The 24,047-nt window shown below is 45.3% G+C and overlaps 1 protein-coding gene across 3 annotated transcripts in view; it reads right to left on the reverse strand.

Annotated features, from left to right (window-relative positions):
• Positions 1 to 7,109: 7,109 nt before the first annotated feature.
• Positions 7,110 to 24,047, reverse strand: part of SAP30BP (SAP30 binding protein) — a 46,857-nt gene continuing 29,919 nt past the window's right edge. For all 3 annotated transcript variants that reach the window (XM_063293098.1, XM_063293096.1, XM_063293097.1), the window contains 7 exons: positions 21,055 to 21,143; positions 13,037 to 13,128; positions 11,840 to 11,900; positions 11,188 to 11,239; positions 10,825 to 10,883; positions 9,774 to 9,855; positions 7,110 to 8,360 (listed from right to left, as the gene is read on the reverse strand). In XM_063293098.1, coding sequence (XP_063149168.1) covers positions 8,179 to 8,360; positions 9,774 to 9,855; positions 10,825 to 10,883; positions 11,188 to 11,239; positions 11,840 to 11,900; positions 13,037 to 13,128; positions 21,055 to 21,143 — 617 coding nt within the window. In that variant the 3' untranslated portion in view covers positions 7,110 to 8,178. The remainder of the gene's footprint in view (positions 8,361 to 9,773; positions 9,856 to 10,824; positions 10,884 to 11,187; positions 11,240 to 11,839; positions 11,901 to 13,036; positions 13,129 to 21,054; positions 21,144 to 24,047) is intronic.

Here is a 24,047-nt window from a genome sequence, read left to right on the forward strand (position 1 = left end):
TTGGTGTGACTTACTTCTAGAGAAATGTTCTTAGCTGCCTTCTTCAATTTGGTGTCCTCCAGATATGTTGGGACAGCAATTCTGAAATTTTCCAGCTAAAAGTACTTTCTGGTTGGGGATTCTGAGTGCTTTAGTCCCAACATGTCTTGAGAAGGTGAAGTTTAAGATATTTAGTGTACAGTATAATAGATTTGGTAAAGTGTGGTTTCCCAAATATGACTCAACTATTATGCTTAACAGTTTTAGTTTAGAAACATCTGGAAGGCCACATATTGTTCACCCTGAGTTCAGTGACGTTAATGGCACTCAAGATAGAGATATTATCAATAGTAGGCTAAAAATATTATAGTTGAATCAAATCAATGAGATCTGTGGCTGACTAACTGTATTCTTGCACTGCACAAAGGATTGCGCTCAAGGGCCTCCAGCAGGGGTCCTAAACTTGAATGGTCAGGCATGCTACTGGAGGACCAAGGGTCGCAACACTGAGGCCTTTCCACACATTGATGCATAGGTATCTACTGAGTCAAAAATTAGGAAAGCAAAGATCACCACAATACTGTAGGCCGTTAAACATACTTTTAATAAATTTAAAAACCTGGCTGAGAAGCTGAACTACTTGGCAAAACAGACCTATTTCATTTTGGTCACTTAGCTGGCAGCATTTTGGTTAGTCAGAAGACCCACATTTAACGATATTACTGGGTTGATATGTAATATTTTTCCTAGACCATATCTGGGACGACATAATCCAGGAAACTCATCCCAGGGTTGTCTAAATGTTGCTTTTTCCCTGCTTCTGTCTCATTGCTGAGCAGAGCTTCCTTCCTTCATTCCTTCCTTCCTTCCTTCCTTCCTTCCTTCCTTCCTTCCTTCCTTCCTTCCTTCCTTCCTTCCTTCCTTCCTTCCCTCCCTCCCTCCCTCCCTCCCTCCCTCACCTAGCAGAAAGATCCTGCTTGTGCTTGTTTACTCGCTGCCTTTCCCACTCTTGACCTGGCAGAAGACATTCCCACCGCCCCACCCTTCCAGCCCATCTTCCCTGGCCAGGTAATCCTCTGCTGCTCTTCCTGGAGAGCCTGCAGCCCTGCCTCTGAATCAGTGCCCACCACAGAGTATGGGAGGGAGCAGAGGCTTACAAAGGCTAGTGCTGCTCCATGGTGGGGGGAGGGCTTGGGATACCAAGTTCATGGCTTGGCTGATATGTTCAAACTGCTTCAGGAAACCCGCTGGCATAGCTGAGGAGTGTTGTGAGGCTGCTCCCCTTCTCTGACTGTTTCCGGTGGCCAAGTCTGCATGTCGGTGCAGTGCTCAGGACTTTGATCTTGCTAGGAGGTGTCTCCAGTTCTTATGAATTATGATGCTGCAGGCTGCAGAAAAGAATTCGGAGGACTGCATGCAGCCCAGGGGCTGCAGGTTGGAGATCCCTGGTTTCAGTTGCCTCTTCCAGTGCTATGATTTTAAGATCGATTTTAAGATCGATGCTCCCTATACTGTAGTCATTTTGCTCCAAGGAGAGAATGGATGGGTGGCCATTTCCCTCCATAGAAGAAGAAAGGGGGGAGAAAAAGGACTTTATCTTTTATAGCTTGTGAATCAGGCAGGATTTTGTTACACTGGATAGTTTCAGCACTTGATTAATGCAGCTCCAAATCACACAAAAAGCAAGGATACCCTTTCCTGTACCGCCATCAGGCGTTATTTTCACTAGCCAGCTTAAGGTTAATAAAGTAATAGTGTGCAAACTCTGAAGTAGAATTTTGTTTGTACAATATTGTTTCATGCTTCATCAATTTGGAGTCAAGGACTGATCCCACATAACAGAAGAGAAATGGGAGGTTTTAAAAAATATCAGGACTGTGCAGCCCTTTGGATCGGAAGGAAAAAAGGTGCTTTGGAGCATGAAGGGACACTCATGGAGCACCTGTTGGCAACTCATTAGACCAAATATACATACATACATACATACATATTGGGAATCACACAGCAGTTGTGGAGTGTAGAAGCAGTTATTTTAAAGAGTCACTGAGAGGTGCTACGTGGAGCCCCCTGAACTCAATTCCTTGAACTCCTGTAGTGGAACAGTTTCTAGGGATACTTTTAGCAGGCTTAAATTTTATCATTTTGTTTCAGAAATTAAGCACTGATGCACCAAACTTCAACTCAGCTGAAATGTCTGAAAGTCCACCCTACTCAAGAGCTTTTCACAAATTCAGTTTTTGCAAATTTAGTTCAGTGCTTTGTTTGGAAGTGTGCCCACTTGCTCAGAAACAAAGACCAAGATAATCTGAGCTAGTATAAAACACCCTTGAACTTGTGGGGAGAGGGTATTCAGAAAAGGGTCTTAGCAGCTTAACATTTGTGTGATAAATGGGCAATTTTCATCTGGCCATGTTCTTTGTGGCAGAGGACAGTTAGAGCTGCAGAAGGGCTGCTCATGTCTGGTTACCCTGATAGCTAAGCTGGCAGGCATGGACAGGAACTTATTGTCATGACCCCGTTGCAAGGCACAAAGAGCCTCACAACGTGGATCATGATCATTAAGAAAAAGAGGAAGGAGATAATTAAATCAGCGCTTAAACCAAGCACCCAAAGCACCCATGGAATCATATGCAGCTGAATAGAAGGACTTCAGATAAGCAGCGATAAATCGCACCTGGTGCCCTGGAGGACACACCTGAACTAAGAGGACAAGGACAGCAACCGGGAAAACGCCCACACAGCCATCAAGAAACCCATCAAGGGGAATGGGGACAATGAAGGGTGGAGGAGCACGGGACCCCACAAGGGGGTATAAACAGGGCACCTCACCACCAGACCCCCATTCCCGTTTTTCTTTCTGTCAGAACCATTTCAATAAACCGGAAATCCTTAATCCCTATTAAGTGAGTCCGTGTCTTATTCGGAGCGAGGCTGACCCTGACACTTATCAAAGGTGGCCCTAAATTTATGGAACTCCTTCCTGAGAGGTAGATTAGCTCTCCACTTATTTTCTTTTAGGATTTAAAAAATTTGTTGTTGTTTAATTTTCTTGTTCTTAGCAGTTGGGTTTTTAGATTTTATGACAGAATGGCTGCCACAAAATGAGCTGATGTTCTTAATTGCTCCTGTTTTAGTGCTTTGGACTTTTTAAAATGGTAACTTCATTGTGACACTAACATAACCTGTCATTTTAAATTTCTTCTCATAGTTAGCAAGGGCTGAAAGCAAAGTACCTAGTAATCCTTCATATTAATGCTGAGTGGCATAGCCTCAAGGGTGGTAGGACAAAAGTAGCCAGATGGCTTGATCAGGCATATTCACGCCTAACCACAGTCCAAATAGATAACGTGTCATCCAAATGTAGTCATAGTATTAGCCCTACCAGTGACCCTTTACAAAAGATGAGTGGTCTTAGGCCACTGCCTGAAAGGGCTTACAATCTAGAGATGACATCAACGGAGACCACAGAGGCAGCAGCAACCAGAAAAAACATGCTATCCTTATACATAAAAAGGATGATTTGTAGTAGGAGATGGGATATGTCAAGTTTGTGTAGTGTCAAATTTGATGAGAGGATGAGTTATTGCAAAAAGGCAATCCATCAGCTACCGAGAGCAAGATGTACTGGAAAGGCTCACAGTAACAGTATACTTTATTGGTTAGTCAATTGACCATATTAAAGCATAGGCATCAGTCACAGTAAGATACAATAACACAAAATAAAGTGAGATACAATAAAATGAGATAGAATAGGCTACGTTGAGGTAAAACAGATAAAATATAGTAAGGTAAGATAAAAAGTAAGATAAAATAGTATGAGATAAAATAGAATGCAGAGATGTGTAATAAGATTAATATTAAATTGGAAAACAGTATGTGTTTAGGTGAATTCATCACCTTTGCATGCAACCCCGATGTGTTTTATAAAATGTGTTCTCTGTCAGACAGCCCTAACTATAAACTTAATAGTTCTAGTGACTACATACATATCTGTGCCCTGAAGGAAATAAGATAAGGGCTCAGTACTTGCAGATACTACTTGACAGAATCACATATTGGAAAGGCTCACAGGAAAGGCTATTTTGTCCTCCAAGAAAACACTTCTCACTTTCAGCCACTTTCCCTGTTCTACCACTCTCCCAATAGCCTTGCTAGCTAGGATTTCTGGGAGTCACAATCTCAACACAGCTGGAATGCAGCAGCACAAGTGGTGGAAAGTTGCTTTAGGCAGTGCCCACAAAAAAGGCTGCTCCCAGAAAAATGTAGTTATATTTTATCTCTATTCAAATAAAGCAGTGCAGTTCTGAGATTTCAGACCTGTGTAGACCATGACAGAGGGTGGGTTGAAGTATTTTAAGAGTGATTTGGTCTACCCACAATACTCCTCCAGGAAATTCAAACAGCTGCAACTATCTGAGTCAAGTTATGTGAGTCAACAGAAAATAGGAGATGACACTCTTTTCGCACAAACAGAAGCACTCTTCAAAAGAAGGTGGGGAAAGGGAAGCAATCCAGAGCATGCTTTTATGAGCTTTTTCCACTGGTTAAAACTATGCAACTTCATTTTTTTTTTGTTTTTGTTTTGCTTTGATATGCTTGGGTGTGCTTTACCCATGAGTATTGATTTTTAAATAAGCTTCTACCAAGTTCTTTCTGAATAAATCCAGAACCTCTCCCTTAGCAAAATGGATCAGTTCTATTCCAGACCAACCTGTAGTTAATGTTATACAAAGGAGTGGATTAAAATTGGCAGAGGAAGGAATGTAAAAACTTCTGAGAAGTTTGCAGGGTTGGATACTCTGAGGGATGTCCAGGGTGATCAGTGCATAAAAACAAGTTCAAGGCTGAGGACGCCCTCTCAGTAACTTTTTGATTTAATCTTGAAGAATATTATTTTGATGTCAATGGAGACAAGGGAATAATGGAAAATGTGCAGGGATGTGCAAAATCTACATCTTTTTATTAACCTTAAACTATACCTGGACAGAAATAGGATGGTAGTTACTGCAGTAGTGGCTATATGCACTTACTCTTTGTATCCTCATAGAAACACAGACAGTTCATTCTGAGTTCCTGAGGTATCTTATGTAGCCTCTTTTATGCTAGGATAATCAAGTTCCAGCATGTATCATCATTGTGCAATATTCTGGCCCACCTTTTTAAAAATTAGTTCTATCCTCTCCCCAATGATCAGACAGGTTAGTCTGGTTAGTTTGGGTCAAAGTGCTGAAGATGTCATGGTAGGGTTGTTCTGTTACTGCAAGTCCAATAGCAAACAATTCAGTTTACCAGATACAGTGGTGCTTAAAAGTTTGTGAACCTTTTTGAATTTTCAGTATTTCTGCATAAGTATAAGAGCCAGTCTGGTCTAGTAGTTAAGGCAATGGGCTAGAAACCAGGAGGCTGTGAGTTCTAGTCCCGTCTCAGTCATGAAAACCAGCTGGGTGACCTTGGGCCAATCACTCTCAGCCCAGCTCACCTCACAGGGTTGTTGTTGTGGGGAAAACAGGAGGAGGAAGGAGTACTAGGTATGTTCCCTGCCTTGAGTTATTTATAAAAATAATAAAGGCGGGATAGAAAATAAATAAAAATAAGCATGACCTAAAATGTGATCTGTTCTCCACACAAGTCCTAAAACTAGATGAAAAGAACCTGTTAAATACAGGAATCAAAAACATTATACTTGTTCATTGATTTGAGGAAAATGCTACAAAACTACGTATTTGTGTGCAGAAGTACGTGAACTTTTGCTTTCAGTAACTGGTGTGCCCTCTTTGGGAAGCAATAACTGCAACTAAATGTTTCTGATAACCGTTGCTCAGTCCAGCACATCAGCTTGGAGGAGTTTTAGCGCATTCCCCCTTACAGAACAGCTTCAACTCAGGGATGTTGTTGGACTTCCTTGCAGGTACTGCCCACCTCAGGTCCTTCCACAACATTTCCATAGGATTAAGGTCAGGACTTTCACAAACTGTAGATAGGCAACGATTTTTGGAGAGTGGCGGCTTTCTCCGTGCAACCCTTCCAGGCACACAATTGTTCAATATTCTCCTGATGGTGGTCTCTCAAACACTGACATTTCCCAAAGCAAGAAAGGCCTTTAGTTCCTTAGACATTACCCTGGGGTTCCTTGAGGCCTCCTGGAGTACTATACCCCTTGCTCTTGGTGTGATCTTAGTTGGTTGACCACTCCTGGGGAGGGTAACAGTGGTGCTGAGTTGCCTCCATTTGTACATGATCTGCCTGACAGTGGACTGATGGAGTCCAAACTCTTTGGAAATAGTTTTGTAACATTTTCCAGCCTGGTTTACTTTAGCAAAAATCTGCCAAATGATTTCCACACAATTGCATCTGACTTAAGAAGGTGAATATTACTGATAAAGTGCTCAGAGGATCAAAATATTTTCAGAATGGTAAAGGGGTTATTCAAAACCACAATAGCAGCTAGGAAGCACCGAAACCTCAAAGAATACTGTGTCCAGTTCTGCCTCAGCGCAGCATGGTCAAAAGCTTATTGTATAAGTTTTTTAAAGAAATAGTTTTTTAAAAAGTCAATCAAATTGAGCAGATAGAATTTCCTCTTTCTCTTTAAATATAAACCCCAGGATCATCCACTATAAAGAATGGAGGAGCAAAAGGAAGCACTGCCTTGTGCACATAAATTTACTGCCTCAAGGTGCAATGAAGGCCTTCAATTTAAAAGGCTTTAGAAGGGAACTAGATAAGGATCATGTTAACAACAGCTATTCATTGTAATGTCTAGGATGCACTCTCTAAATTCTACTAATAATTATTACAAGCTAATAAAAGTTGCTAAGGAACTTAGGTGGAAAGGTACTATCCATGCGTGGCCTGCTTGAGGGCTTTCAAAGGCACCTAAATGGCCGAAAAAGGAACAGATTCTTGGGCTAAAGGGGCCTTTCATCTCCTATGTGTATTTACCATATTGAATTTACCAGCATTGAAATAATTCTTGTTGGAATGAAGAAAATCTGGCTAACACTGTAATCTATGCTGCTTCCTCTCCCCAGGGCCAATGAAATTCAACATTCTCTGGATGCTGTCAAGTGTACTATATAACTGACAGCTACAATGGAAGACAAACAGCAGCAAGAAAACATGAGACACACTTTCAAAAGTTTGTTTTTATATTCTAACATTTAAGTCAAACCAGTAAGAAAGCTTATACAAATTTAAACCAATAGCATTTTTTACTTACACTAGTGAAAATGGCAGTATTGTACAATTATGTACTTTGGAACTAGGGATGTGCAAAATTTAGAGCTCCAGAACAGAACTGGAAGATGTGTGGTGTTTACTTCTGAAACTGCCTAACTGCCCCCGAAATGGCATGGTCTGGGAGGGCATTCAGCATGGTCCAGAGATGGAACAGAATGTTCTGGAAGTCTGTGGAACATCTGGTTGCCAAATCAGTGAGTTATAAACATCCCTATTTGGAACCTTTGTTACTATTACACATACACAAAAGACATTCAAAATGTATATGTATAACTCCAACAACAAGTGTCACCATACAGAACACCTATTTGATTTCTTGTTCACAAACATCCTATCAGCTGGGTTCAGATCTGCACAAAGATTCCCCAAAGACAGGCCTCACTACTAATGTTATGAATTGTTTCATCTCTCAAATTTCACAGTGTTCCAGTTCCTGATTTGTGACCTTTAATCTAAATGGATTGCACGGGAACAACTCATCTTAGTCCATACAATGACCTGCATGAAACCGAGTTGTCATATATACTTTGTCCTCTTAAATTTTTAGAGCAGTACTGAATCTTGCCTGTAATGGATGCAGAGAGAAGAATACATGTCACTGAATTGTCCAACCCAGAATAGTTTTTCTTCTAAAAGCTTCTAAAGAGCTTCACATTCTGTGAAGATCCTAATGTAGTGACAGTTGTAATACAGCTTTCAATGAAGTATAAGATTGACACAGTGACGCTGCATTGCACACAGTACTTTAGAGAGCAGTTATACAAAAGCCTAAGAGCTTTTTTCCACAGAAAACTCCATTATAAATAGGCAAGTCCACTTCTCTCCTTCCTACTTTCAACAGTCTTTCATTTTCAGATCTGGAAAAGAGTGTCCCTCCTTTATTTCAAAGACGGTGATTTTGGTGTCAGTCAAATCTCAAAAAAAGCTTCAATCTCTCAGTCAGTCTCTTTACTGCGCATGTCACTGTTTTGCCTTTTTCACTATGGTGCCGACAGCTGAGATCACTGTTGTTTTGGAGCCACTTGCACTAGTGGTAACAGTTACAACAGCTGGCAATGTTGCAGTGGTTGTGAGAATGGTGGGCTGAGCAATTGTTGTCACAGGAATGGCAGAATCCCATTTGCTTTTCCTCTTCTGTGCATCTGTGTATTGAAAGCAGCATTAATTTCAACAGTCTTGGTTAGATAAAATTCTTCTTATAACAAATTTACTTCCCCCCCAAAGTAAATGTTTTTTAAAGTCATTCTATCCCACCTCAGAATCATTAACCTCAAATGATTTATCCAGTTCAGCAACATTATTGTCACATTTTAGACTAACAAATGATTGCTATAAGCTTTCAGGGATAGTCTGTCAATGGAAGCCTTATTTATTTATTTAGATTTATAAGACTGCCCAGCTCAAAGCCAACTTTGGGTGGTGTACTATTAAAAACAACAGCAAAACCCCACAAAGAACATTAAATAACAGGGGTAAACAAGCATCACAAGCCAAAGCAACAATACATATCAAATGGGCACATCACCAACCCATCCCAGAGCCTGGGGAAAAAGCCAAGTTTTTGAATAATGTATAAAGGCTTGCAGGGTTGGGGCAGCCCAACCCCTGGGGTCCCAGGGGGCAGGCGCTGTAGCAAAAAAGGTGTACTTCCTAGATACCATCAGGTGACAGTGCTTAACAGCTAGGACAGAAAGCCTGCCCACTGTGTCAGATCTTATGAGGCAGGCAAAAATAATAGGAGAAAGGCCATCTCTCAGATGGCCGGGCATGAGTGAACATGAGGAAGGACTTCCAGGAAAGGGCACAACTGGCAGCATACTAGATGAATCTGTGAGAAGGTCATGAACCTGAAGGCCCTCCAGTCCATAGGTGCCATGTGGTAATTGAGTAGATGCTGTGAAGTCCAGGAAGACCCCCAAATTGCACACCAGCTCTGAACAGGGCTGTGCAACCTAAACAGCCTCCAAGCACTGAATATAACAGCATCACTTGGTTGACCAGCAGTCAAGATGTACAGTTGAATATCATCAGTATACTGAAACCTGACTCAATGTCACTGGCTGATCTCACATAGTGGTTCCATGTAGATGTTAAACAGGAGAGGCAAGAGTATCAAACTCTGAGGCACCCCGCCAGCCAGGGACTTCAGGTTGGCCGTCTATGCAGGATTCTATTAACTTTATTTTCTGTCTATATGCTGTTTTCTCTTAGAGATACCAGACAAGTGGTTTGTTACAAAATGATATAAATTATAATTATTATGTGAGTAAGAAGGCTCACATTCCATCCATAGCTATGATGACAAAGACACTATTTTATAGTTTCTTAATTCTGCACAATTAATATTTGCTTCAAAAAGCCTGACGTTTCTGTTAATCAAATATTCCTCTCTTGCTGAATAACCTGTATTTTTGGGTAAAAAGCTTTCAACTGCCAACCGTTATGGGCAATCAATTTTCTTTCTTTTCAACGTTGAAACAGTGGTGGATAAACGAGGAAGCATGGCTTCATGAAGTAAGGAAGAACAGAAATTCAAAGCTAGATATCTCACTTACCTCCACCCACAGTGCTAGCTGTTGTGGTGGTTGTAGAGGGAGCATTTGTTGTCCCTTTCTTAGTGCCTGTTACAAATTCAATCTAGGGGAAAAAAGGAAGGGCAATCATACCCTGTGCTCATGATTTTTATCCAAAGGTGTTAAGAACATAGTGAAAAAATGTTATTACAAGCACATTTTTGTTGTCTGTACTGAGAACAAACAATTCTGGCAGGATCACCTAGATTCAATGAATAAGCACACAGCAATTTACCAGGAAATAATAATAATGTTTTTTTTTTCATGCACAGCAGACAAGAGGGAACCACCTCCATTTCCTAACTTATTCAGTCTTATTCAAATCCCGGCTCTCTTAATTAGGATAAAGTGCTTTAAAACAATTAATTCAAACTTCATACTATTTAACAGCAAAAACGTAAGAAAATGAGAACTTCTAGAATGCATGTCTCTACATGCATAACCTGATGAGTTTGCATTACCAATGACAACTTAGTAATTGGGAAAATCCCAACAATCTGATCATACATCTACAGGTCCAAGATCACTGCAGGAAGGAAGCAGAATCACAGAACTGTGCAATTAAAATACAATATAGGGAACAATGTGAATGGCTGCGACCAGAACAAAGGCCCAAGCATGTGCTGCTGAGAAACTCTCATGTATATCTTGTTAACTATTTGGATAATGTAGACTAAATCCAGACCTTTAATAGCTAAATATACTGGATTCTACAGGAAGGAGACCAGGTTGGTTCTGGGATAAACAATTCCTTAACACAACTATTTTTTCAAGATAAAGATTCTCACACACGTACACACACACAAATATAAATAAAAATTGGAAAGTGACGGGTTATTGGGAACAGAAACATGGCTATATATTACCACACTTACTTCTCATTCATATCTATGCTTTTGGAATACAAAGATCTGTCATCTTTGTTCAAGAAAAGAATTTTTAATTTGCTTAACTTGATAAACTGCAGATTTATGAAAGTGCAAGCTGGGAATGCTAAACTTTAATTCTTTACATTCTAAAATGTAACTGATACCTTTGTTCGCTCTTTCTTGGCCTTTTCTAGCTTGTCCATTTCAATTTTCTGTGCTTTTGCTGAAAAGAGAGCCACACAACAGTAAACACACCCAACAGATTCAAATATGTGGGTCAAAAGAAGTACTGTCTCAAATACTATTTTCAACATCAAACCCTATCTATTAAAAACGTTCTCCAGACTACAGAATACTGCAAGTTTCCTCCAATTCAGTTAAAGGGGAAATAAAAGCCATAATGAATGATTTGAGCTCTTTGAAGAAAAACAACATACAAAGACAGCGCATTGTTTTAACCAAACATTGCCCAATTTTCAGTAGAACTTAGAAATCTAGAGAAACCATGAAAGAAGAATCTTCAATACCTAGTGCCTCATAATATGAATCCTCAGACCACCCATGAGGATCAAACATGTCCTAAAAGACAGAAAAAAGCCGTTACATATGTAGATTTTAAACTATGCAATGTTTTTTTAAAAAAACAAACCCTGACTTTGCATCCTACTTAAAATAGATTATCATAAAAAAATTTATAGATATTTTAAACAGATAAAGATTTCCCATTTGAATCATACTGTCATGAAAGATAGTGTTGTTGTTGATTTTTATCCTACTTTTTAAATATATAACTCAAGGCAGTGAACATATCAAATTGTGCTAGGTTGGTGGGAAGTAGAATGGGCCACACATTCAGGGAAGCAATGGTTCTAAAGCTTCATCTTCATTTTTTTGTGCTAGCTATGAAGAAGAATAATTCATAATAATGGAAGAAAGGTAAAGGTTGTGCCTGTTCTGTGTCTCATGATGTATCAAATACTATACAATCCCTTTCCTTAGCTACTATAATTGTTGCCACTTTGGTGATACTCATTTTTTCCTCATGGCATAAAATAGGAAGCTGCTCCTATTTGGAAAAGAACATCATTCACCAGATTAGATGCGAAAGAGTTTACTTTTCATAACCAACAAAAGAACTAGAAAAAGTTCTTTTCAAGCCAGTCTTTTAAATCTACTTACCTTGGGGTAATTAGTGCCAAGTTCATCAATTGCACAAAACTGGATCAGCTTCTCATAGATGCTGAAATAAAGCATTGCAATATACTATTTCCAGTATTTCATACCCTTTTTCAAATCACTGAATAGTTTCTTGCTTAGAGAAAACCAGTATGTGTTAGAAGTATTTATGCTCAAAATTGTCATTGGATTGTATTAGTTATATTATTTTCAGGAAGCTTTGCTAACACACTAAAAAGAATGTCTAATTTATTTCTCAGAGGCCTGCGGGGGTGGGGGTGGGGAATCAAGGCTGAAACTTTCCATGGCTATGTTATGCTACCTATTATTGCTCTTCCACTTCTACAGATGAAATGCTCCAAGCCTCTTGCCTACAAAACCCATTGTGAACCATTCAACTGACCTTGGGGAATGGTTAAAAATGAGCCCTCAATCATTTGTAGGAAATGGCATTTCAGAATCTAGAATGTTCGTGTGGCTTCATCTTCTTTTATAGGGTTTTGTTTTTGGGGTGGGGAAGTATATACTCAAGCATCAACCAATTTGCATATTTTCATCAAACTTAATGAATATATTTTACATAGAAAACCATTCATGTCATCCTGAGCTAGTTCCAGGAAAGAAAACTGCCCACTCTCCAGTCCAACCCCAACTCATGAACAGACCACAGACATTCTCTGAATGGTAGTACGATGTTTACTTCTGGACTCTGAGTCTTCATAAGGTAAAGGTAAAGGTTTCCCTTGACGTAAAGTCCAGTCGAGTCCGACTCTAGGGGGCGGTGCTCATCTCCGTTTCTAAGCCTTGGAGCCGGCGTTGTCCATAGGACACTTCCGGGTCATGTGGCCAGCATGACTCACGGAACGCCGTTACCTTCCCGCCGAAGCGGTACCAATTAATCTACTCACATTTGCATGTTTTCGAACTGCTTGGTGTGCAGGAGCTGGGATTAACAACGGGAGCTCACCCCGCCGCGCGGTTTCGAACCGCCGACCTTCCGATCGACAGCTCAGCGGTTTAACCCGCAGCGCCACCGCGTCCCTCTGAGTCTTCATAGTTACATCTAAACATGAGAGTTGGAGATTTCAACTGGCAATATTATGATCCCAGCAAACACCTAAAGCCTTCATATGAACATTTGCCATTCACTCAAGTTTTGAGCTTGGTGGCGTACAAATGTGCTCCCTGACTACTTCTTACCTGGGGTTTCGGAACTCTTTCTTCCTCTGAATGATATAGTTCATGTCTGTACCTTCCTTGATTTTCCTCTCATACAGCTTCTGTATTTTGTCCTAAAGGCAAAATATAGGAATAGAGACAAAGGAATGATAATAGTCAGGCGTATAGCATTGAAAGAGAAGGTAAATTGACCTTTCTTTTTTCCCAAAAAGCAAGAGATACAAAATACAAAATGTAGTACATTCTAGAGGTTTTGAATTACAGCCCAGGTATCCTCAGAAGATAGGGTTAAAGAACCAATGGCTCTCAAGATGTTGCTGAACTAAAGCTCCTAGCATCCTTTCATTATTGACCCTATTACTTAGTGCTATTGTGGGTTTATGTTCAATAACATCTGAAGAGCCACAGATTCCTCAACCCTGTTTTAATTATACTGCAACAGTGTAATATTCATAATCTATTCTGAATAAACTAGACTGCTCTTGTACAGATTGTTGTACTTTAAAAAATTAAACACAGTAGTTATAATTACAATTATGCATGGTCACACATTAACAGGAATTTTGGTTGATAAACTAAAGAAATGGATGTTTAGCCTGTAAAAAAATATAGATCTGCAATAGAGCTGAGCATGTCTGAAAGCACCAAAGACATGAAAGGTCCCTTAAGAGTTCAGTGTGCGACAGCTTTTCTTGAAAGGAAAAGAACCAAACACCTTGATAGGCAAACACAGACATTCCTCCCCCTTCAAAAGGCGTTCTTCAGATTCCCACATCAATACGCTGCTGTTTTACATATTCTTAATGATTTCAGCCTGCTTTGCATTAAAAAGAATCAGGATGATTACTGTGAAGGTCAGGTGATGTCATGATCACCGTTGCGATGCTTGTGACATCGCAACGGCTCGCATGACAATGCAGGGAAATGAGTACTGGGCGGATTAAGGGAAAAGGCAACTAGCTAACAAAAGAGAGCAACAGGGGCTGGCAACAAAGTATCAACTCTAGCCAGAGGCAGGAAGAGAGAGATACAATGTTGCAAAGAAGGTAATTGACAAGACCAGACCACGAGGCACGCCCGAGCTGTCAAAGAGATTACGAACCTGATCGCCCGGCAATGAACCATCACCGGCCAGGGAAGCAATCAAGGAAACGCCTGGAGCACAGGAGGGGCTCCACGACCCCTCACCTACCGGCAACAGAACCGACGGGGCTTGGGGCACACCCGAAGTAAGAAGGGGTGGAGTGCTGACCGGCACGGGCTATTTAAATCCTGTTCCGGCACGCTCCACTCACTGTCAGCTTTTCTAAGGGCATGCATTCCATTCCCAAATAAAACCAGAACCTAAAGTCTACTCTAGCGTCTGTGTTTTTATTGGGTCTCAGGCAGAGCCTGACATAAAGCTGAGAGTCACCAAACCAAAGTCGCCAAGCTCCACTGGACGAAAATTTTTCCGCGGGAGAGACCAACTGGCGGAAAACGGAACCGGGGACTGCAACGGAGCCAGCACTTCGCACCAGAGGCGTGAAGGACGGCCCGCAAGAGGCAGAGGCGACCCGACAGCTGCTGGAGGCGGCGCACCCGGAATGGGACACGGACACCCTCCCTGCCCACACCGCACCCCAGTTCCAGACCTGGAGCTCCAACCCAGACGGGAGACCCCCGACGGAAGACGAAGTCGGGGACCAGCAACTCCTCACATGGGCCGGCGGAGCAGGACCCTGGACGGGAACACCCTACTCCACCTGGAGGCTCCGCTACCCCCAAACGCCCAAGCAGGAAGGCGCAAGACTACAGACCGGGCAGCATCCGGCAGCACCGACGTCGGACAACCAGGGCATGCCAGACAGGGTCACGGCCCTGGAAGCCAGGGTATGATACCTTGAACACCTGCTCCTGTCCCCGACATCAGCAGACCGGAGCACGCCAGACAAGGACACGGCCCTGGAAGCCAAGGTACGAGACCTGGAACATATGCTCCAGTCCCTGGCAACAATCGTAGGCGAGCACTCCAAGACTGAGGTGGCACAGGGGGCAAGAGGGGATCGAGGCACCATACCCACCCCGCCAACAACCCCGAGCGGAAGGGGCCAAGCACGAGACTCTGTCGCAGGGCTTCGTGGCCCCAGGCCAGTGGGAGCCATCCCTCACCACCCACAGGTAGGGGTCCCGCAAATTGGGAGGTTCTCCAAAGACTTCCCCGTACAATTTGACGGGAACCCTACGAAACTGTCGTTCTTTCTAACAAATGCGAGGGACCACATGGCCCAATACGGCCATTGCTTCAGCACAGAAGCCGCTAAAATCTCGGCAGTGGCCACCAAGCTCCAAGACAGGGCTGCGGACTGGTACGTGCAGATGTCCGAGTCCGGAGCCCCAGCCTTGGCCAATTTCCACAACTTCCTAGCCGAGCTGAAGCATTACTTTGAGGACCCCCTGGCGAAGGAAAGGGCCAAGTGCACACTTCAAGCGCTGCGCCAGGGAAGAAAAACGGCCGACTATGCCCTGGAGTTCAAGGTCCTTGCAGGCAAAATCACGGAATGGTCTGAGGCCACCCTGATTGACATGTTCAAGCATGGCCTCAACTGGGAGGTGCTACAATGGGCACTCTACAGGGACGACCCAGCCTCCCTTCACGGGTGGATTTGCCTAGCCGGAAAAGTGGAGCACGCTCAGTGCACGTTCCTGCTTGCAACCGCAGATGACAAAATCCCTCCCAGCACCAGAGGACCAGTCCCACAGTCAGACCCGACCTGGCACGCGGACCAACAACGGAGGCTTGCCCGCGGGCAGTGTACAAGGTGTGGGAAGACAGGTCTCCGAGCGGCGGACTGTTCCAAAAACAGGACAACGGATCGCCCGCCCAGACCCACACTGAAGATGCCGCACAAGCCATTCAACCCCCCCCAGACGCCTGACAGGAGCGTTAGCAACCCCGGATGAGGACGCGGATGCCTACCTTGCAGGGGACGCGATCAACGCCCAAGAACAGCCGGCAGAAAACGCTCCCCATCTGCTCTAAGCAGCGCCGCTGGGCAGGTGGTGAAGAAGGGGCGCAACAACCCCAGGGTGAGTGACGATTGCTCCATCCTGGCAGGGACAATTAAACTCTCTTATGGCCCTAGAGCCATTGCGGTCGAAGCTCTGGTGGATTCTGGGTGCTCCAGAAATCTGATCTACCTGGACATTGTCGCTGCACTAAAACTGCCCTGTTCCCCCCTCCCTAAACCACTGGCGTTCCAACAACTAGACAGCTCTACAGCGGGGGGGGGGGGGGCGGCGGCCACCCAGAGGACCGGAAAGGTCACCTGACAATGGGCACCCACAAGGAATCCATAAACTTTGTGGTAACCCAGATAGGGAAACCCATAGTAGTGCTGGGGATCCCCTGGCTAGCACGCCACAACCCACACATAGACTGGAGGACACGCTCCATCAAGTTCAAAGACGGGGTCTACCAGGCACCGACACCGGACAAACCATCTGCTCCGACGGTGGGGAGGGCAGAAGTCGTCGACCATACCCACGACACCCCCCCCCCCAGAAGGACTGCCGGAGCAATATGCAGACTTTGCAGATGTCTCCGGAGAAGAGGAGGCGGACCAATTACCCCCCCACCGCAAGACGGACTGCACAATTGAACTGCTCCCAGACGTCCCATTACCCAAGCCCAAGATCTACCCCATGACCCAGAGAGGCACTGCGGGAATTCTTGGACAAAAACCTCTCCAGGGGCTTCATAGAACCAGCGAACTCGCCAGTTGGAGCACCTGTCCTATTTCGGAAAAAGAAGGACGGCACCCTGAGACTATGCACTGATTACCGTGGATTAAATTCCGCTTCCCTATCCAACAAATACCCCCTATCCCTCGTAAAGGACATGCTAGCACACCTGTCAAAGGGAAGGGTGTTTTCCAAACTCGACCTCCGCGAGGAGTATTACAGAATCCGCATCAGGGAGGGGGACGAGTGGAAAATGGCATTCAACTGCCCCTTGGGCTCCTTCCAATACAAGGTACTGCCATTCGGTCTTGCGGGGGCCCCGGGGGTCTTCATGCAACTCATCAACGAGGTACTGCATGAACACCTATTCAAGGGCGTACTGGATACCTGGATGATATCCTCATCTACACGAGGACGCAGAGGGAACATGAGAGGTTAGTGAGGCAAATCCTCACTAAGCTCCGGAAAGCCAAACTCTACGCTAAGCTGTCCAAGTGCGAATTCCACAAGTCGCGCTTGGACTACCTAGGGTACCGAATCTCTGACAAAGGCGTAGAGATGGACCCCACAAAGGTTCAGGCAGTTTTGAGCTGGGAACGCCCACGCACCAGGCACCAGCTTCAAAGCTTCCTCGGGTTCGCGAATTTTTATAGGTCCTTCACGAGGGGGTTAGCGGAAATTGCCCTGCCCTTAACCGATTTGCTCAAGACCAAAGGCATCATCGGGGAGACGCGCAAGGTAAAAAACCCGGGGGCCGTACTTAATTGGACTCCTGCCTGTCAAACTGTGTTTGACAGGCTAAAAGCGCTGTTCACAGTGGAGCCAATTCTAGCTCACCTGGACCCCGAACGGCCTTTTGTGGTGCAGGTGGACGCCTCTGACTTCTCAATAGGCGCCATCCTGCTGCAAAAGGATTCCGCGGGAATCCTGAAGCCATGCGCCTATCTCTCGAGGAAATTCTCAGAGACAGAGAGGCGCTGGCACATGTGGGAAAAGGAAGCATTTGCGGTTAAAGCAGCGCTGGAGGCTTGGCGTCACCTTTTGGAAGGGACGACTTGCCCGTTTGAGGTCTGGACAGACCACCGCAACCTCGAGGCACTCCGTACGCCCCGGCACCTCAGTCCCAAGCAAATACGCTGGGCTCAGTTCTTCAGCCGGTTCAACTTCCAGCTGAAGTTCATACCAGGCAAAAATAACTTCCTGGCAGACATACTCTCCCGACTGCCTCAGGATGCGGAGCCTATCTCCGACATCATAGGGACGGTGCTTTCCGATTCCCAGCTGGGTATGGCAGCGGTCACCCGGGGTCGCGCTCGGGGACAGCCTGCCCCCCCCCCCCGCAAACAACTACGACGCAACCTGCCCCTAGATGCAGGCAACCTCAAATGCCAGGTGGGCTACGGGCAGATTTTATAACGGCATTAAAATCTGACCCCTGGCTCCTCGCCAACCCCAACAAGGTCACTATGGACCAGGACCTCGCATGGGCGGAGGGAAGGTTATATGTACCCGACTCACAACGGCAGGCGATCCTCAACAGATCTCATGACAGCAAACAGGCTGGTCACTTCGGGTTCTTGAAAACCCTACACCTGACTCGGGGACAGTTTTGGTGGCCCTCGCTGAGGAAGGACGTCAAGACGTATATGGCGTCCTGCCCAGTGTGCGCTATGGCCAAGCGACCGGCTGGCAAACCCCAGGGGCTGCTGCAACCCATGGCTGAACCCTCCCGCCCTTGGGATGAAATCTCAATGGACTTCATAGTCGACTTACCGCCCAGCCAAAAGAAAATGGTCATTTGGGTGGTAAAAGACTACTTTTCAAAACAAGCACATTTTATCCCTTGCGCCTCAATCCCGTCAGCCCAACAGCTGGCGAAAGTGTTCCTAGTCCATGTGTACCACCTACACGGCTGCCCCTCCCGCTTGGTGACCGATAGGGGCACACAATTTACCTCAAGGTTTTGGCAGGCTTTTTTGAAACTGATAGGTACCCAGCAAGCCCTGTCAACCTCCTGGCATCCCCAGACAGACGGATCCACAGAGATCCTTAATGCCACACTGGAGCAATTCCTCCGCTCCTACATAAACTATCACCAAGATGACTGGGTGGACCTCCTCCCGTTTGCAGAGGTCGCATACAACAACGCGATACACCAAAGCACGGGAAAAAACCCCTTTGGGGTAGTGTCGGGTCGGGAGTTCATCCCCATCCCTGAACTACCTCAGCCTCCATCCCCAACTGTGGCCGCCTGTGATTGGGGTGAGAAACTCGCAGATTCCTGGCCGGTCATCAAGGACGCGCTTAAGGAGGCACAAACGGCGTACAAATTACAAGCAGACAAACACCGGCGCCAGCAACCAACATTTCAGGTGGGGGACATGGTCCATCTATCCACCAGATTCATAAAAGCGCCGCAACTGTCGAAGAAGCTGGCCCCCAAGTTTATTGGACCATTCCAGGTGACACAAATCGTGAACCCAGTCACGGTGCGCTTGGACCTGCCCCATAATTTAAAGAGACTGCACCCGGTATTTCACTGCAGCTTACTCAAGCTGGCAAGTGATCCCTCCCGGTGGCACCCACGCAAGCCCCCCCCCCCCACCAGTGATGATAGACGGGCAGCAACACTTTGAAGTGAAGGAGGTACTTGACTCCCACAAGCGGCAGGGCTCCCTCCAATACCTCGTAAAGTGGAAACACTTTCCACACTGAGTGGGTTGCTGCCCGTGACGTCCAGGCCCCCAACCTGATCCGCACCTTCCATACCGCCTACCCCTCCAAACCTGCGGCTTAACCTTCCAAAAGGGGGGCAGTATGTCATGATCACCGTTGCGATGCTTGTGACATTGCAACGGCTCGCATGACAATGCAGGGAAATGGGTACCGGGCGGATTAAGGGAAAAGGCAACTAGCTAACAAAAGAGAGCAACAGGGGCTGGCAACAAAGTGTCAACTCTAGCCGGAGGCGCGGAAGAGAGAGATACAATGTTGCAAAGAAGGTAATTGACAAGACCAGACCACGAGGTGCGCCCAAGCTGTCAAAGAGATTACGAACCTGATCGCCCGGCAATGAACCATCACCGGCCAGGGAAGCAATCAAGGAAACGCCCGGAGCACAGGAGGGGCTCCACGACCCCTCACCTACCGGCAACGGAACCGACGGGGCTCGGGGCGCACCCGAAGAAGGGGTGGAGTGCTGACCTGCACGGGCTATTTAAATCCCGTTCCGACGCGCTCCACTCACTGTCAGCTTTTCTAAGGGTATGCATTCTATTCCCAAATAAAACCAGAACCTAAAGTCTACTCTAGCGTCTGTGTTTTTATTGGGTCTCAGGCAGAGCCTGACAGGTGACACTTAACAGCATCATTTGGCTTATCAGCATCTGACAGACAGGATCTCTTGTTCTAGGAATGTACATTTCTTTAAATACACATACTTATTGCATGTAAGGTTGGGTTCAGTGAATTTGAAGATATTTCCCCATCTCTACTGTTTTGGATACTATACTCTATATAACAGAACTCAGTCTGCAAATTCAGAATTCACTAAACTGCTTATCAAGATTCTTAGATGGTATTTTAAAATGTACAGTGTCTTTATGAACATAATTACAGCAGTATCTTTGCATTTTTAGCCCCCTCATCTACCCTTCTACTACAGTTTAAACAGCACTAAAATTTCTACCAAGGGTGTGTGACCCTTTAATTCAATCATAAATATCCACTCCAACACATATCACTTACAAGATAGCATTGTTTAGCTACACTGTGCTCCTAAATCAAAGACAGGATATAAATCTAACAAATAAACAATGTGTTTGCATAATCTCTCAATATCAAGTTTAGGACTTTATTTGGGGAGGAGGCAATGGGGGAATTCTTATAATAAGACAAGTCATTGCAGTTGAAATACTGGCTTGAGTACCAGGACTCCTTATAGAAGACAGTTCCAATAACAATAAGAAAAGGCCTCAGATTTTCTCCAAATCTTCATTCCTTCATCTCTGTTCCATGTTCATGCCATTCTGCAACTTATCCAGCCTTCAGGAATAAACTTTTTAAATAAAACCTTGCTCTGCTTTTAGATCACCTGATCTCAACATATACAAATAATCTGTAACAACAATAACAATTGTAAAGCCATTATAATAGGAGTCAGCTGTAATATGAGAGTATATGCACGCTCAAGACCTGTGTATGAGGCTCCTGAAGCAAATACCCTTTGCAGAATCTTAGATAATACTCAAGATGGTGATTAAATAACAGAAAATCTTGGTGATTAGAAACAGGAAAAAATTCAAGGAAAATCTCACCTGTAGGTGGTTGGAACATCTGCCTTGTGGTTCTGGGGGGATTTTGATCTCATCAGGTGACATGTTCCTTACACGCTCAGAGAAGGAAGCTAGAAAGAGAGAAAGGGCCATCAGAATTAGAAGTTTTAGCAAATTAAGCTTATTTAATGTATATTTATGTAATTTAAGAATGAGCTGGATTCTGATCTTAACAACAGATAATCCAAACAGCTAAGTTGTCATGTTCCCCATTTCAATGTTCTGTTAACATCGTAACGTTTCACATGTCAAACTGTTTTTCCGTGTATACTCGCCTTGCTCATGGCTGGGTTTTTTCCATTCCTGCGCTCTGCTTTGTTTTGGAACTTTGGAATGTATGTTTGGGTTTGCACTCCTGTTCAAGGTTACTTTCCCAGGCGCGTGTAACGGATCCTAGCACCTGGGAGGGGGTGCATGCTGACGGGTGCTTGGGGCGGGACTGAATTGAAGGCAAGGCTTTTAAGTTTATATTTCGCGCGCTTTGGCTCATTCTCAGCTTTCTCTATATTTGCATACTATTCCTTTAATAAATCAGTTATCTTTAAGCCCGAGCTTGTGAGACTGAGTATTTGGGATTAGGCAACCATTACATAAAGCTGAGAATCATTTATATCATTTCCGCTAGCCCCATCCAAAGTTTGGGTAAAGAGGAGCGCTAGCGATGATCGAACCTCCGCTTCGCGAGTGTGAAGGGAGCGAAGAGCCGGACTCGACGAAGACTCTGCTAGCTCCAACTTCGAGAGCGCAAAGGGCAGCACGTCGGGAGAGGCGAGAGGTCCAATTGGATGAGCTATTGTTGGCAGTGCAGGGCGCCACAGGGGGTGAACCCCAACTCGAAGTGGAAGCAGCACCGGGAAGGGGATCTCCACAACCATCCTGGGAACCCGAAATCCCCTTATCACCGAGGGTGGTGGTGACCAATAGACCCTTGGAAGAGCCGGTTACCCCTGCCCGCATGAAAGCAATAGAGGACAAAATGGATATGATAGTGACCCTATTAAAGGATATCCCCAGGGGCCCGGGGTCCCTACAGGAAGACTGGGAAGAAGACCCCTCTCAGCTGGCTTTCCCAAGACAGAGGTCCCTGTCATCATTCCGGGGAAGAAGTAAGACTCGGGCTCCCCGTCAGTTGGGAGGAAGGGAGCTGGGGGCATCCAGAGATCGACCCCCACTGGGGGCTCGACGGACACTGTTGTTTGCAGAGCCACCACAGCCAGTGGAGCCGGTAAGAACCTTTCCACCCTTTGGGGTGAAGTTTGATGGGGATCCTACCACGCTCTCCTTCTTCATCACAAATGCTAGACATTATATGGAGGATTGGGGGCGAAGTTTTCGGTCAGAACAGGGCAAGATTAATTTTATTGCCAACAAGCTGAAGGGGAGGGCAGCCGATTGGTACGTACAGCTGTGCCAAGCGGAGGCCATGGAGTTAGAGGACTTTGATGAGTTTCTGTGGGCGCTAAAACAGCACTTAGAAGACCCATCGGCCCAAGAGAGAGCAAAGAACTCCCTGAGAAAACTTTATCAAGGAACCCTCTCTGTCGCAGACTATGCTTTGGAATTTAAAGCCCTGGCGGGAAAGGTGGAGGACTGGTCCCAATCAACCTTGGTAGAGATGTTCAAACAAGGGCTGGAGACGGAAATCCTCCATTGGGCTTTGTGTAGGGACGATCCTAAAACTTTATACGGCTGGATTCAGTTGGCGGGCAGTGCGGAAAACGCTCTGCAAATGTATGCCCATAGTAAGGAACTGAGACAAACCTGAATCGCGAAGGGAGCTCGTGCTACGGGATATTCGAGTCACCCTAAACCAAAAGCCTGGGAGGAAGAAAGGGAGCGACGATTTGCAAAAGGTCAGTGCTTGAGATGCGGGAAAGATGGGCATCGTGCCACTTCGTGCACAAGACGCCGACCAGAGGAACGGCCAGGAAAAGCGCCAGGGAAATCGCCATCCCTCCCGCGCAAGATGAAGGCTGCATGCGCCGAACTCGACCCTCCAGACCTTCCATTCGGGGAAGAGGAATTACAGTTTGACCAGCCGGCGGGAAAAGCCTTCCACCTGCCCTGAAGGGCGCCGTTGGGCAGGTGGAAGAAACCGGGTGCGACCACGATTTGGTGAGTGGGAACTTCCCTACAATGACTGTCAAAGTAAAATTGGGCTCTAGAACCAAAACTGTTGAACTCTGGGCCATGCTGGACTCGGGTTGCTCCCGTTCGCTGATGCATCCTGATGTTGTAGCTGCCCTAGAATTACCCACGTTCCCTTTGCCACGGCCCATGATCTTCACGCAATTGGATGGAACCATGGCGGGGGGGAAAGCAGTCACCCACTCTACAGGACTGGTGGCTTTACAGATGGGTACCCATTGGGAGAAATTGCCTTTTGTCATAGCTCCAGTGGGGGGCCCTTTGGTGATTTTAGGAATGCCTTGGTTTGTGCAACAAAACCCTTTCATCAACTGGCTGCACAGAACTGTAACGTTTGCTGATGGATTTTATAAGGTACCTGAAAAGGACTTGTTAGAGGACATGGAGGGAGGACGGGTGGCAGTACAAACACTTACGCCGCTAGAAGGATTGCCCAACCAATACCAGGATCTGGCTGATGTGTTCGGGGAGAAGGAAGCAGATCGCTTGCCACCTCACCGGAAAACAGACTGTGCCATTGAATTTCTCCCTAATGTAAAGTTACCTCACCCAAAAATCTATCCCATGTCTCCCAAAGAGCTAACTACGCTGAGGGAATTCATTGACAAAAACCTGGCTAGGGGTTTCATTGAGCCTGCAAACTCCCCGGTGGGGGCCCCTGTTCTCTTTAGACCAAAAAAGGATGGCTCCTTGAGGCTGTGTACCGATTTCCACGGGCTCAATGCAGTCTCAATATTAAATAAATATCCTTTGCCCCTTATCAAAGATATGTTATCACATCTGGCCAGAGGCAAAATCTTCTCAAAATTGGATCTGAGAGAAGCCTA

Source organism: Candoia aspera, chromosome 2 (assembly GCF_035149785.1).
Source record: "Candoia aspera isolate rCanAsp1 chromosome 2, rCanAsp1.hap2, whole genome shotgun sequence".
Taxonomy (NCBI): domain Eukaryota; kingdom Metazoa; phylum Chordata; class Lepidosauria; order Squamata; family Boidae; genus Candoia; species Candoia aspera.